This window comes from Lissotriton helveticus, chromosome 8, assembly GCF_964261635.1.
Source record: "Lissotriton helveticus chromosome 8, aLisHel1.1, whole genome shotgun sequence".
Classification (NCBI taxonomy): Eukaryota; Metazoa; Chordata; class Amphibia; order Caudata; family Salamandridae; genus Lissotriton; species Lissotriton helveticus.
The window spans coordinates 1662122174-1662136857 of NC_136069.1; the positions used below are offsets into that span (position 1 = coordinate 1662122174).

The following is a 14684-nucleotide window of genomic DNA, read 5'->3' on the forward strand; positions in this document are numbered from 1 at the left end:
ATACCTAACAGGCATGAAAAAACACCCAAATCGTTAACTGAATGCCTCTCCCAAGTGTCCTATCTCAGTTTGACTCTGCTTCCTGTTAAGAGTCACTTGGACTTTTACCCCCTTGCAAGTTCAGATAATACATAGTTGAGATGTTATCCATCTGAAGGAGAGGTCCTGGCTTTATCCAGGTGAGAAGGACTGTGGGAAAGGTGAACAGCCATGGGCCACAACATATGATGTGGTTCCCCTTCTCCATTAAAGACTAAAGCCCTCATTGTAAGATTGTGTATGTGAGCTCTCCAGCCCTCCAATATCAATGTATTTGTAAGACATAGATTTACAATAAGATCCACTTTGCATAGCATATAAACTACAAAATCGAACAAATTAAAAAAAACTATTAAAAAGGCTGCGCATTTTAAAACACAATTTCATTTGCCGGATTAAATTAAAGTTGAAAATTCCTTTCGTTGAGTGCAATCCGTGCTTCAAAAGCTAAGGGCCCTATTCATAAAGGTAAATGGAGAGGAACGTCTAACTTTACGACTTTCGGTATTCACAAAGGGAATTTACGAGTAGTAAAGTTGGACTTTTGTCTTAGGTAAACTGAAGACCAAAACTTAAGTTTAACTGAGACCAGAAGGACTTAGACTTTTGCTATCAGGTAAACGTAAGACCAAAACTTAAGTTTAAGTAAGACAAAAGTCCAAATTTACTACTCCTAAATGCCCTTGTGAATACGAAAAGTTAGACTTTCGTCTAAGTTTACCTTTGTGAATCAGGTCCAATATTTTAAACAACGATTACAATGCAATGGGTGGGCACAATAAAGGAACATGATCTAAGGTTTGTATGGTGTCCCTGCAGAGATTACACAATCTAAACTTCGTTGCCATGCCCAACCATGCTCTTGTAGTAATATGTAATGGTAAAATATTAATTTGAAGTTCCAAAGTCCACTAAGTATGGTTGAGGGTGAACCCCAGTACATGTGGAAACTATTACCGCCATCTTCCCTTTTTCCCCACGTGAAATCATATCTTGTTCCCTTGAAGAAATCCTGATACTGGGTTAAAAGCATTCCTTAAGTGCAAAGCAGGACATTGCGGGAAGGTCAGCCCTGTTTAGACTAAAGTACTGAATTGCATTATGAAAATTCTTAAGCAGGGTGTTGGGAGTCCTGCATTGGCAAATGCTTCTAAACAGAGTGAACTTCTAAAGGGATCCTTTTTGCTAAGCAAAGTTCTGTGACCCCATGGAAGGAGAGTGGCCTGCCCTTTACCATAAATGCTTGGGAGCCCCATTTCTAGGTGTAAAACTTCAACCGGAGCACAGGTATTTATATTGCAATTTAAAAAAAAAATGTTTCCTTCATTTTATACAGAAAGTTAAAATGTTTGAAATCCAAGATTTCAATGGCGTATAATAAAGTTGAAGGGGTATTTACATTCTACACAGACAATGAGGTGGTAAAGTGTCTGGCCTACAGCCCTGTTAAGTGAAAACCGTGCTTTGACATGTGCCATCGCTTTACCTGATAAACGCGAAATATGTTCTTTCATAGAAAGATTGGCAGAGAATATTTTGCCCAAATAAGGTTATGTATTAACACATTCTAACCTCCAGAATATACTCCTGCATGACCTGTATTGCTTCATTTCAGGCTAGTTAGAGCTCTTAACCCCTTCCCTGCGCTGCAGGGTGGCTAGGGGGTGGGCGTGGGCTTCGGGGCTCATGACTGCTCCACACCATCATGAGTCACGGGCGGCGTGCTCATTACGGCGTGGTGTCGTCATGACCCCCTCCTGCTCATTAATTCGCCCGCACAGGGAGGGGGGGGAGGGGGGAATTAGTGCTGGTGGGCGGAGTAGCAGTGGCATGACGGCTCCACCCGCCATGAGCAGACGCCAACCGTGACTCATGGCGGCATGGAGCCGTCATGAGCACCAAGGGGTCAATAATAATATTTATTATTTATAATATTTTTGTTTTTTTAAAGATTTTTTTTTAGCTCATATTAGTACAAAAAAGGGAGTATGATTAATCAGATTTAAAAACATGTTTGTGGGAGCACAAATTATTCATCAATGCTAATACACAGTTATTCTTCATTTTAATACATCGCATATTTGTGACTATCGTGCTGAGACAGATCTAAAAACTATACATATGTGGTAACACCGATAGCAGTAAAGACTTGTAATACACCCCCTGTAAAATCAACCACACTTAACCATTCAAATCTCATACGCAACACACTCACATCTCACACTTGGAACTCCCCAACCATGCAAACATACTCCGATAGAAGTGACGGAGAGAAAACTTCAAAGGTAATGTGCACTGGTGTTGTTAGTTGGGAGTTCAGAACAGTCAGGTCAATGTGCTATGCCTATACTCCATTGTTGCGTTTTCCAGCCGTGTATCTTATCGGGCATGTCTTGCTCTCAAGCCACATAATACATTCTAACTCCTGGGTTCCTAATCACCACTTAATATTTCTTGGCTTTCTACCTCCCTTGATTAAAAATGACTTTACTCTTAGCGATGTTAATCTTTGAATAATAAATATCAGCAAAACTCTGCTAGGACAATCCAAGCACCCCTGTAGCCCCCTAGGAGTTAGGTCTAAAATCACAATATCATCTGCATATAGCAATGAAGCTATAATACAGTGACCAGACTTTGGGGCATTCCCTCCCAATTCAGTAAATGCCATTGTAAATCGTGGATAAATAGGGAAAATAGCCCTCCAAGGAGGCTTCTGTCACCATAAAGAATTACAGTATGGAGTGGTAATCCAGAAAGAAGGTTCATCTGCTTGCACCACCATTTCAGAGGCTTCAGGGCATGAAACAGGAGTTGAATATTATAACCTTTGGCACCACGGTTCCTTTAAACATTCCTGCAGAGGTTTAATATGTAATCATGAATCCTAGGAAAGAGACATGCATGAGGTCGTGTCCCCAGAAGGGATGTCACTTGTTGATCTGAAGTGGACTGAACTAGCCAAAACTTCAGGCATTTCTTGATAAAGAGAAACTTTGAGCCTCATTATGAGGTCTGGCAGAAAGCCAGACGACATTGTTCCATTCTGGCGTGCGCTACGAGTGGCTGCGCAAGCCGAAATCAAAAAACTACAGGATCCGACTGCCAACAGTGGTCAGATCTTAATCTGGGAAGTGGGACCTCCAACTCCTTTTCAGGCGCTTCCGCAATGATGCTGATCAGATGCAAATCCAACCGGCATTGTAATCAGCCCCAATCTTTAACCGTGTCTAGAACTGATCTTCGGTATAGAGTATAGGTTACTATACTCCTGTAATACTCAGTGCTTCACACCACGCTTCATTGAAGTAAGACTGCTGTGGGAACTGTTTTGGTATTCCTTTTTTTTCACAGTTTTCTTTCTTTTCTCCAGTGATATAATGCTAGGTAGTGTTCCACCTCATCAACACGCAAAACAAACACTAATTACTCCCAATAGTTGAGCACCGCCACCACAATTGGAGAAATTGCAGTATGCTCACTTGCCTCTAGTCACAACCCTCCCCTAGGGTCATGGCAGTGGTAGCCATTGTGCTCCTCTGCCTTCCTGTGTGGCTTAGTCTGGGCACATTATCTTGTGAGGTTTTTCCCACCTCAGATATCGCCACTATCGCCGCTGCCCAACGCCCAACCAAGTAGACTTCCACTTCCTCCTGTACTCCGCTTAGGGTCACTGCTCTCAATGTATCCTCGTCTGGGGTCATTCGATCACTGTGGAATGCTGTCTGAATTCCAATCTTCATCTTCCACCCACGTTGCATCAGCCTATAAACCTGCCTCTTCGATGCTGCTATGGGTAGCTACTTCGTAGATCTCTCCACCCTCAAGGACTATACCAGTCACCATCTTGGAACTCCCGGATTTCGCGGTCTCCTAACAGCGAGCTTTTAAGAGGAAGTCGCCTTTGAAGGGCAAATGGTGAATACAAACAAGAGAGGCTATTCTTTTGTTCTGATGGACAGGATGTCATCAGGCTGAGACAGGGGAGAACAATTGTAAAACCGGTTTTCACATGGGTGGGTAGCCCAAGCGTAGTCACATCCTTGTGGTGGGCTACCAAGTTCTCCAAGCCGAGAGAAGGGTTCTGCCATCTTGACAGTGGGCACAACATGGCATTATTGGATAGTTAAATTCCACACTTCACAGAAAGTTGGCATTAGGTGGGACGGACTCAAGTAGCCCATTGGCTAGTGACTACCGCATCACCGGAGGACACTTTCTGGGTATATAAGAGGCACCCCTGCCCTTAGGACTTCAGATCTCACCTGTACTGAAGATGAGCACCTAAGAAAAACTGCCCTGCTGACCTAGGACCTGGCAAAGAGGCTGCACTGAAGTTTCAACTTCACTTGCTGATCCATGGGCTAGCAAAAAGAGGACTGCGCCTGTGGAGTCAATGGCCCCTATTAACACAAAGTTGAACATTAGACTACTGCAGTTTTTGGCTATTTTTAAAAATCGTGTAACTGATTAATATAGGGTAATGAGTGAACTTGGGGGGAAGAGGGTCCTGGCACTTTATCTCAGGCTATGTTAATGCCGGGACTTTTTAAGCAAAGTTATACGAGCTAGTAAACTGCAAGGTCAGTCTGCTAGGGTCCCCTTTAGTGGCTGTTCCCTATCCCATCATGTTAAGGTAATGAGTTACTCAACTTGGCACTTTTGTCTTGCATATTGGCTCATTATTAAAGCAGTCTTATATATAGGTACCATATTTGATTGAAAGCCATTGTCCACTTAGCCCAGTACCTATTCCTGCTGCTTGAATTTGCACATAAGCACTTCAACACCCATAGCAGTGTTTTAATGAGAACGATAAACGGCAGTGCTACAAATTTGTTGCTGCTAGGCTCCCTTATAGTTGCTGTTCCCGTCCTCGTCTTGTAAAGGCAATCATTTTACTCAACTTGGCACTTTCTTCTTGCACATTGGCTTTTATTAAAGCACAGTCTCTTACATGGGTAGTACATTTCCCTGAAAACTATTGTCCACTTATCATATCACCTACTCCCGCTGCTTGAATTTGCACTTATATGAATTTCATGTACACTTTTATATTTTCGTTTAGTTCTAATTGAACGAAGCGAGTTAACCACAAGAATTACCGGATTAATGACCGGTTCATGAATCTGCACTACACCCTGCCCCAAGTTCAGGTAGGATAGCAGCCGGCTAATTTGGATTGTTGTAAACTGCAGTACGTTGCAGTAGAGGCCATTACTCACTTCAATACCCGTGTTTTTGCAGAAACTCCATCCTGTGCGGGGCTTCACCATCCATGTGGCCATTGAGTGCTACAGACAGGTATTTTGATATACCGTGTTAAGAGTCAGAGAGTACACCTTAATGTAATTGCAACACAACACTTACACCAAATTCCATTATCATTACTTACAGTTACGGCTCTATCCAGTCTGTGTCCTGAGGAGAACCCACAATCCTTCTGTGGTTCGAAACGCGTTGACCCAGAGCCTGTGGCAAAGAAGAAGGGTGCAACTAGGGACAAAAATACCACCACGCTTTCTACCCCTAGTAGTGCAATCCTAAAAGTATCTAATCACAGGCTCGGTAAGATAGGCAGGCAGTATTTTCGAACTCTGTTGTCCGCCTGTCTTTATTTATTTATTTGAATTTATAATGCGCAACAGCTACCCGCAGTGGGTTTCCCAGCGCAAGGGATAGACTAAAGAAGAAAAAAGGACACAACAAGAGTACCATAAGTCAGACAAAGCAGCGTAAAGAACTATTGAAAGAGCAAAGTTTTCAGTTTTTTCCGAAAACAGAATAGATTGGTCTCTAATTTCAAAGCCATGGGTAGCGCGTTCCAGTATTTGGGGCCTAGATGGGAAACGGCCCAGCCCCCCATCCTTGCGAGTTTGAATCTTGGAACAACGAAGTCACCGTTGGCAGAAGATCTTAATGTGCGACTAGGCTTGTATGGTTAAACAAGACTCTGCAAGTATTTTGGGGCCGAACCCTGCTTGATTTAAAAAAGATAGCATAAGGCTTTGAATTTAATACGGCTGGAGACCATGAGCCAGTGTAAATCACGAAGAGCTTGTGAGGCCGATGATCTCCTCGGGATGTTACAAAGGAGACGAGCCGACTAGTTTTGTACAACCTGGAGTTTGTTAATGGTAGCAACGTCGGCACCAAGATAGAGGACATTACCATAGTCCAGGCGAGAAGTTACTAACGCCTGGACAACGGTTCTCCTGGTGGCGTATGGCAGCATCCATAGGATTTTCTGGAGCCATCGCAAGGTGGCAAAACAGATGGCGGCCACCTTAGTGGCCTGCTGCCTCATGGAGAGTTTGTAGTCTATGAGAAATCCGAGGTTGCAAACCACAGAGGTTGGCTGGGGGAGGGGTCCCATGTCACTGGGCCAGTGCTGCGGGCCCCAAAGATCTTTATGCTTCCCCAGAATAACAATCTCGGTTTTGTCACCGTTTAGCTTGAGTAGGTGCCTCTGCATCCACTCAGCTATACGTGACAATCCGGTTTTCAAGGTCGATACACTGTTACACTCACTACTGGAAAGGGAGAAAACAATTTGGGTGTCATCGGCGTATGAAAAAATAGTCAGCCCAGCGTCCTCCGCGATGGTAGCCAGGGGTCTGACGTAGATGTTAAACAAAAGGGGGCTGAGTATGGACCCTTGCGGAACACCATACGCCGAAGGACATATGGCGGATGTGGCTTTTGTAGAGAAGACCTGGAAGGTGCGCTCACTTAAAAAGGAGGCAATCTAGGCTAACGCAGGACAGTCTACTCCCAGGGATCGAAGAGAGTTCAAAAGGATGGAATGGGACACGGTATCGAACGCCGCGCTCAAATCCAAGAGGATGAGTGCAGATGTTTACCCGCGGTCGATACCGTGCCGCAGAGTCTCCGTCACCCCGAGTAGAGCGGTCTTGGTGGAATAATGCGCACGAAAGCCGGACTGGGAAGAGTGTAAAAATCCCAAGCTTTCCACCAGATAGTTTAACTGAGTGTTAACATGCCTTTCCAACACTTTAGAGAGAACAGGCAGCAAGGATATGGGCCTAAAGTTGGCAAGGTTAGATCTTCTGGTATTTAATTTGAAGGACTGGTGCCTATCTAAAAATTATTGTTATGTAGTGTATAAATTGATTTTTTGTGAATGTTCTTTTGGTGTCCCTGAAATCTGAGTAATGACTTTGTACATGTTGAACACTTTTATATATTGCGCACATTGTTTTCTGAATGCATTTTTGATTGTCTGATAACTGTGCTTTTTATGACATACAAAGAATCAAATGAAAAAGTCAAAAAAAAAACAAAAAAAACATAAAATAGTTGATCACTCAGTACTTACAGGCTGGGTGTGATCAAAGGATAAAAAGTCAAACCTGACTGGCTATCTGTTCGGTGAATTTGCACTTAAGCACTTTAAAGTTCTCTTAAAATCACCACTATAGATGTTAATCGGAAGTGCTACAAATTTGTTGTTGCTTGAACAAGTTATCGAGACTATTTCCTGTATTTGACACTTTTATTCCAATAGATAGGAAGGGCAGAAAGAAAATGTAAAGGCCCATAATATAGCTGAATTGAATTTATGATGTCTTTGTATGTGTTCCTCTTATTGTTTTGTATTGTGTATTGTGCTATGTTTATGGTTTTAATTGACTAATAAACAAAAAGGTATCCAATAGACTGTGCCTGTGGTGTCCTGCTCAAGGAGAAGTTGTCCCCAAACTCCAGACAGAAATAAGGACTCCAAGACTCAGTTGGCCGATCTCTTGCCCCAGGACCACAAAAGCTGAACAAGTCTGCCTTGGCAAGTTTGTAGCCAAGATCACTGGATCATCGGTCACCGACAAAGTGCAGCTTAGTCCCTATGCTCAAAAGTTGTACCCGAGTCTGCTGGACCCAGAAGAGCCCTCAACAAGTAGCTTGGTCACCCAGAAGGAGAAGGTACAGCTGTTTTCACTGTGAGCAGAAACCAGAAGTCCAATGGCAACTAGACGTTTGCTGGAACCATAAGGCTTTCAAATGATGCCAATCCCTGTGGCCAAAGTCACCCCTCCAAGACCGTGGACTAAAGAGTAGACCCAGGAAATCCCTTTTGGCTGCACAGCACCCTCATCATCCTACAACTTCAGTATCCTGCAACACTTACATCATGACCACTACATAGAAGTCAATGGCACATTGCCATGAACACTGAAATTGTTCTGTATCTGCTTTTTCTTCAAGGTAACTGTTCCTTGGGCCTTTGTTTGTCCCCTGACCAGCTCTCTTACAGAGTTGGTTCCTCAAAGTAACTGGGAGTGACCCCACTAAACTTTGATAACAGTTTCCCCAAAATGTTTCTAAGTGTCAAATTTGTGGTACTTATCAATGCCTGCTTGGTTGAGTAAACATCTGTGATTTATTGTTTCTTCAGGTATTTATATCTCCAGAACCCTCCAGTGGATATTGTTCATTTTTGTGTCTTTAAAGTCATTAAAATACAGTCTACTTTTTATAAATTGCTGTCAGATTTCTTGTCAGGCTTCTTTCTTATTCAATTGTTTTGGTGCGGTTTAAGTGATTTACACTTGTTTGTTTTGTACAAGTCTGATTGGACCAAGACAGTATTGTGAGTGTATTATACAGTGAGATCATACAACCAAACCATATAATACACCACTTTACTGAAGTAACGCTACCAATTCTTGTTGAGCATGAGGAATCAATGGCGTCACCCTAAACCAAGAAGAGTATATCACATACACTCCAGAGTTTGGTCAGTGTCAGTTCTTTTTATAGGGAGCTACTGTAATTCCTATTTACATTAAATCAAACTATTATCATAATTATCAATTGATTCTTATTTAATATTCTGCTATCATAATAACATTTGAAAATATTATGATTCGCACAACAGATTATTATTTTTAAACAATTTTTTCCTTCTTTAAAATGTTACATAATATAAGATGTGCAACGACTGTTGATCCAGTGTCACTTGATACTCCTGTCAGATTATCTGAAGTCAACATTCCTTCTTTAAATATTTCCATAATTTTTTTTGTTTCTCTTGCGAGTGAGAAAGCCGACCTATTGCTTCCATGCCTTAATGGCAGTACTTTATTATGAACACATCCACGCTAATATATCTCAATATATACTGACGTTTCATGACATAATTACATTTTTGGTTTTATATCAATCTGAAGTGCACCTTAATTCTAATAAGTCTGGTACGTTTGATATATTTTTGAGGCCCTGAATCCATTTTGTTTAGTGTTGTAAATTTGTAAATAGCCTAGTTTTGAATATTGGCACCACAAAGAGTGAATTGTAGAAAGTAGTGGAGTCCGCGCTTATTTATACTTCAGTATCAAGTCTTCAAGGACTTTTTGCATTCTTTCTTGTGAGAAAATCGTGCCATTGGTTCATCTGTTCGTTTTTCTCAAGGAAGAGTTTAAGTCTCAGGTCTCCGTTACCTTGTTGCATCGTGAAACAACCGTATAAATGTGTGCTCCAATTGTATGGATTTCAGCATTATATTCTCCATTTGAATTTTGAGCTGCAGCTTGGTCCGTTGAAACAATTGTCACACCCTATTTTGCTTGCACAATGGGGATTTCTGCATTAAAAGCATTTAGTCCGTTAGGCATACCTAAAAAGTATTCTGTTTCTTTTTGCAGGAGTTACTTGATGCATTTGTTCACTGAATCCCAAAGACAACAGTCACAGAGGCACAGCAGTATTATGAACTGGCTTCATTAACAATTTCTGACAAATTTGATTCCTAAAGGGTCTCATTGTATGCTTTTCCTCTCTGATGAATTTAAAGTAAATCAGGCATCAGTAGTAAACTTATTTTATTGCTACAGCAACCATCACTGAATCCTCTGGTACCCCTACATCATAAACCTTGTTTAGAAACAGGTGATCTGAACTTATTCCCTGGATGTCTCTTGACAGCCCAAAAAGAGAAAGGGATGGTGAAGTTAACAATCATAAACTTCAGGCGTTTGGAAACTAAATGCACAATAGGGCAAGCCTGAGGCCATGTCTGAATACCTAAAAGTGGTTGAAGATCCAATTGGCTGCTCATGAAACATTACAAGCTCATCTATATGGGAGATTCTTTATTGAACAGAGTCAAGAGAAGATGGTGAAAACTCATGCCATGCAGATAATGACCTGGATACTGAGTCGGAATCTGGAGGTGACCAGCTGCAATCCATTACGCTCCTCGGACAGTGAGACTTAAAATGGCAGACCTCGTGACGTCTGCAATGAGACATACTCCAGATAATCTTCTCAGCATCGCTTGTGGCTGAGCTCAAATGGTGACCACCCAAAAGTCTCACATCATCTTGAAGGTGTGAAACCAGTCATGGGACTGCCAATGCCATCTGCAGAAGTTACTGAACTCTGAGAAGCAGCAGGTTGGATGGGACTGTTCCTCATCCTCAAATTAGACCATAATCACACCTGTAGGAGTTGGTGGCAAAGGAGACAGACAAAGTATTATCTTCCAAGTATTCTGGTCAGAAGGCAACATAATCATCAACAAAGAGGAAGGGCTGTCACAGGCATGGAGCACCCCCAGCAGCTAAATGTTCAGTGACATTGACCCAGATATCTCTAACCTCTCAACATCGAAGTATATGTGCGTCTCAATGCTAAATGTTTCAATGTCTATCTTCTGCCTCTCAATATCAAGTGCCTCAATGGTGACCACCTCAATATCAATGGAGATTGGGAATGCTGGTGACGAATTGCTCTTAAACCACTTTTGGAGGACGCAGAAGCACTATCATGGGAGAGAATAGAGTGGAATATTGGCCTGACTCCCACCAAAGCAGAAGTGAACACAGTAGGTGACATTCTGTGACCAATTTTCTCCTTCTTAGCTCTGTGGCAAACCATTCCTTGTCTCTTAGTGTTATTGTCTTTTGACAAATGGGAACAATGATGACAACTGAATCACAGACAGAAAAGGAGAGAAAAGAATCCCAGATGACACCTAGATCACAATATGAAAATGCAAGAGAGGAATCAAAGAAGACAGATTACAGGCAGATGAGGAGAGAGTGATCAAAAATGACTCCCAAAAGTTGAGACTGAAGGAGATGAAGGTATCGAAGAGGATACCCTGACCACAGCCTAACAGGCAGATGAGAGAGGAATCAGAGGATTGCTAGATCAGAGACAGAGAAGGAGAGATGGATCAAATATGACAATGGAATCACAGGCAAGGAAGGAGAAAGAAGGACCACAGTCAGAGAAGGAGAACAATGGATCAAATGTTAGAGGCAGAGAAAAAAAGAGTTAGATAAAAAAAATGGGGAATGCCTCTCAGACGAATGCATGGGGATATGTAAAATATTTACATAAAAAGTGAATGGGACCTGTACAGGCTGCCATTCAGGACCCATTACATTACAGTATGCACAAGCATGGGCAGAAGTGAGCATGGCATGCATTTTCCATTGTGAATTTCTATCTCTCAATTCAAACATGAGAAGAAAACAACAAAACTCAGTACCTGATGCCCACTCCTCAAACTGATCCACCAAGGCCTTCATTGCTTCTACATTGTCGGTGTCCTTTTCCTCCATGCAGACAGATTTCAAGATCTTGATGCATGCTAATGCCCCCACAACACAGTCTGGACTCTGCAAAAAAGCAAATAAACACAACACAATGTTGTAAGTAAATATGACAGCCTCCCACAGAGCAGCGCATGCGTGCTGTACTAGGCTCAACCTAAAAAGAGGTGGGTGGGGAAAAGCGTGCACCCTGTGGCGGGCACCCCATGGTTCCCACCAAACTGCGCATGCATGGATAGGAGCGGCCCATGGGTACCCCCCGCAACCAATTTTGAGGGCCCCCGCTACAGGGGTCCTGCTACGGGCCCCAAAAGTCTGATTCTCACAGCCGCTTTGTCTGGTCATACCCCAGTCGGTACGGCTGTCAGAATCGGTCATCGTACTCGCTGGTTCAGCAACTGTACCCATTGAGCTGCATGATTCAGCTCCGAATGGGTTGGACTGCCTGAATGGCATTCGGAACAGATTTGGTCAGCCCATACAGCTTCTACGCATCGTACTTTGTCTGGAAAGGTGGACAACTCAGTCAGAAACTCAGGCTCTGAATCGGATTCGCTGAATCCAAATCCTGTGTGGAGCCTTGCCTAATGACATCGTAATTGGTCCCTAAACTTTATATGAACTGTAGATAATACATAAAGGATCACACACATATAGTAACATAAAAAACCTTACTATAATGGACACAACAGTAAGCTTTTCTTAAGAATACAAATTGTCTCTGCAATATATTCTGTTATGAATGCTCTTTTCCTAGATTGCATGCAAAATGAACAAAAGCGGTCTGGTATAAAATTCCTACTTTGCTTGATGAGCTATTTAGTCACTCAGACAAAATTCTTTAATTCTGCAGTTTAGCCTTAAAAAGAAATATTGCACAAAAGTATAATACATGTTAAAAAAAAAGTACATACAAATATACTTTTAAAAATTGTGAAAAACCGAAGAATCTCATACAGGGGGAAGCAAGATGGTGATCGCGTAGATTACCTGCGGGACACAGATACTGGACGAGTGGTCTGTTCTGGTGGGCATTGGAGTCTGTCGCCCTACCACCAATGGGCAGAGGCTATCTATGGAGAGTCTGTAGTGTTTTTCCAGGAAGTTTCAGGGGTGCGCTGCATGATGCTGAGCAGAGGTGGAGGTGGAGCAGCCTCGGCGTGAGCGGCGTCTTGGCTGCAAGACTAGTCTGATCTCTCCACTGCACCCTGAGGGCATGGGCGGGTCTCACTACCGCTGTCAGTATAGCATTTGCCTGGAGGACACGGGCTGCTGTAACTGACACAATTTTGGTGTTTGAGATTAAAGGAATCCCTACAAAAACAGCGAGGCAAGTTAGAGACCTTGGGGCGAAATCTAGCCCAGTCACAGGGATCAAGACAGAAGTCCACACCGACGAATGTAGAGATCAATGCAGATAAGCCCAGAGAGCCCCGTATGTCTAGAAAACAGCAGGATAATATGGGGGCAGAGAAGCGGAGGAACCTAATGGAGCGGGAGCAAACCGGGAGTAAGAAAACAATCGGACCCAATACTGCGGAGGAAGTGGGGGCAACCTCGGATGGGGATAATGTAGCTACCAGCCCTGTCCCAACCCAAACAGCAATCACAGACTTCTTTAAAAGTAAGTATGCACCTGGGGGCCAGATCCCTAATGAACCGTCACATAAACTAGGTTCCAAGATACTTAAACCAAATCCTAGTGAAGGCGTGAGTGACAATACTGAGGAGCACATGGAGGATCGTGAAGAAAATGAAACCACGTATAAAGTGTCAGACAATGATATATCTGCGCCTGGTACTTGAAGCACCTCCCCGTAAATTGGGATGGGGTGGGGGGGGATCAGGGGGCAGCAGCCTGCATAGAAGGCATTCTGAGAGGGGTGCCCCAGGGAGGCACTGGGAATGAACATTGTACAATGTCTATGCGCTGTCTCCTCAGCCTGAAGGTCCTTCTGGAGGTGCGATCCACAGCACATGCTTGGATGGGCTATTAGCATCCGATATTATATCTGATGGGACGGATACATTTTTCTCTCTCACGGAGGACTCACATTCAGGAGCTTGCGATTCCGGACGCAGTGAAACAGAGGACAGTGCAACAACCTCAGGCTCAAGCACACTTGAAGCACCTGAGATTGACAAAGCACCAAAAATACTGAAGGAGCTCTAAAGGATCTAAGGGCAATGCTGAGTCAAGAGAAAAGAAGGGAACACACATTTCTGTCTCAGAGCTGAAATCGGACTATTCTCATACAAGGATTATGGGACTTCCGAACCCAGCGTTTGCACAGGCTGGAAGCTCCATAGCTCAACAACAAGGCAGGTGGCCGCTAATATAAACCCAGCTTTGAGTCTGATTCTGGAGTCAATTGAAGATCGGGCAGAAACCAGGGCGGATGGAAAAAAGCAAGACAGGCCACAAAAAAATTGGAAGGAGCCGTACGTAAAGTGGGGAGAACCTGTGTGGAGATCGACGAACGAATGGACACCACGGAGGAGAGAAAATCTGTTGTTGAAAAGAATTTGGCCATTGTGAGAGAGCAGACAAAGGCTCATGAAGCTCTATTTACAGATGTCATGTGGAAACTAGAGAATCTGTAAACACGCCAGAGAAGAAATAATCTTCAATTTCTGGGGATTAAGGAGGGTCTGGAAGGGCATGACATTTATTCACAGGTTTCCATTTGCTCACCATAAAATCCTTAGTCGAGACTCAAATCAGCCGAGGGCCATTTTTGTTCTTTTTGGTAACTTCTTGTTAGGAGATATTCAATAAAGCCCGTCCTGAGGCTAGAAGGCAGGATAATGGGTCTTCTTTTTATGTCACCCGGATTTCTGCCATACAACAGTCGAGCGCAGATGGCAACTACAGCAGTTAATTTGACCTTACCAAGATGCTGGTTTGAGGCATTGTAGCTGGCCCCAGGTAGGCTGAAAACTATTGAGAGGGTCTGTAAAGTTTACCTCCGAAATGCAGGCCGGAGAGCACTGGATTAGGCTCAGGCAGAGAAAAGAAACATAAGCAGCTTGCCAAGGGGGCTTGGGTCAAATCTCACACGATAG

The 14684-nt window shown here is 43.2% G+C and overlaps 1 protein-coding gene across 3 annotated transcripts in view; it reads right to left on the reverse strand.

Annotated features, from left to right (window-relative positions):
• Positions 1-14684, reverse strand: part of LOC144773609 (transient receptor potential cation channel subfamily M member 2-like) — a 1291174-nt gene that overhangs the window by 754656 nt on the left and 521834 nt on the right. For all 3 annotated transcript variants that reach the window (XM_078658751.1, XM_078658750.1, XM_078658752.1), the window contains one exon: positions 11555-11684. In XM_078658751.1, the coding sequence (XP_078514877.1) occupies positions 11555-11684 (130 nt within the window). The remainder of the gene's footprint in view (positions 1-11554; positions 11685-14684) is intronic.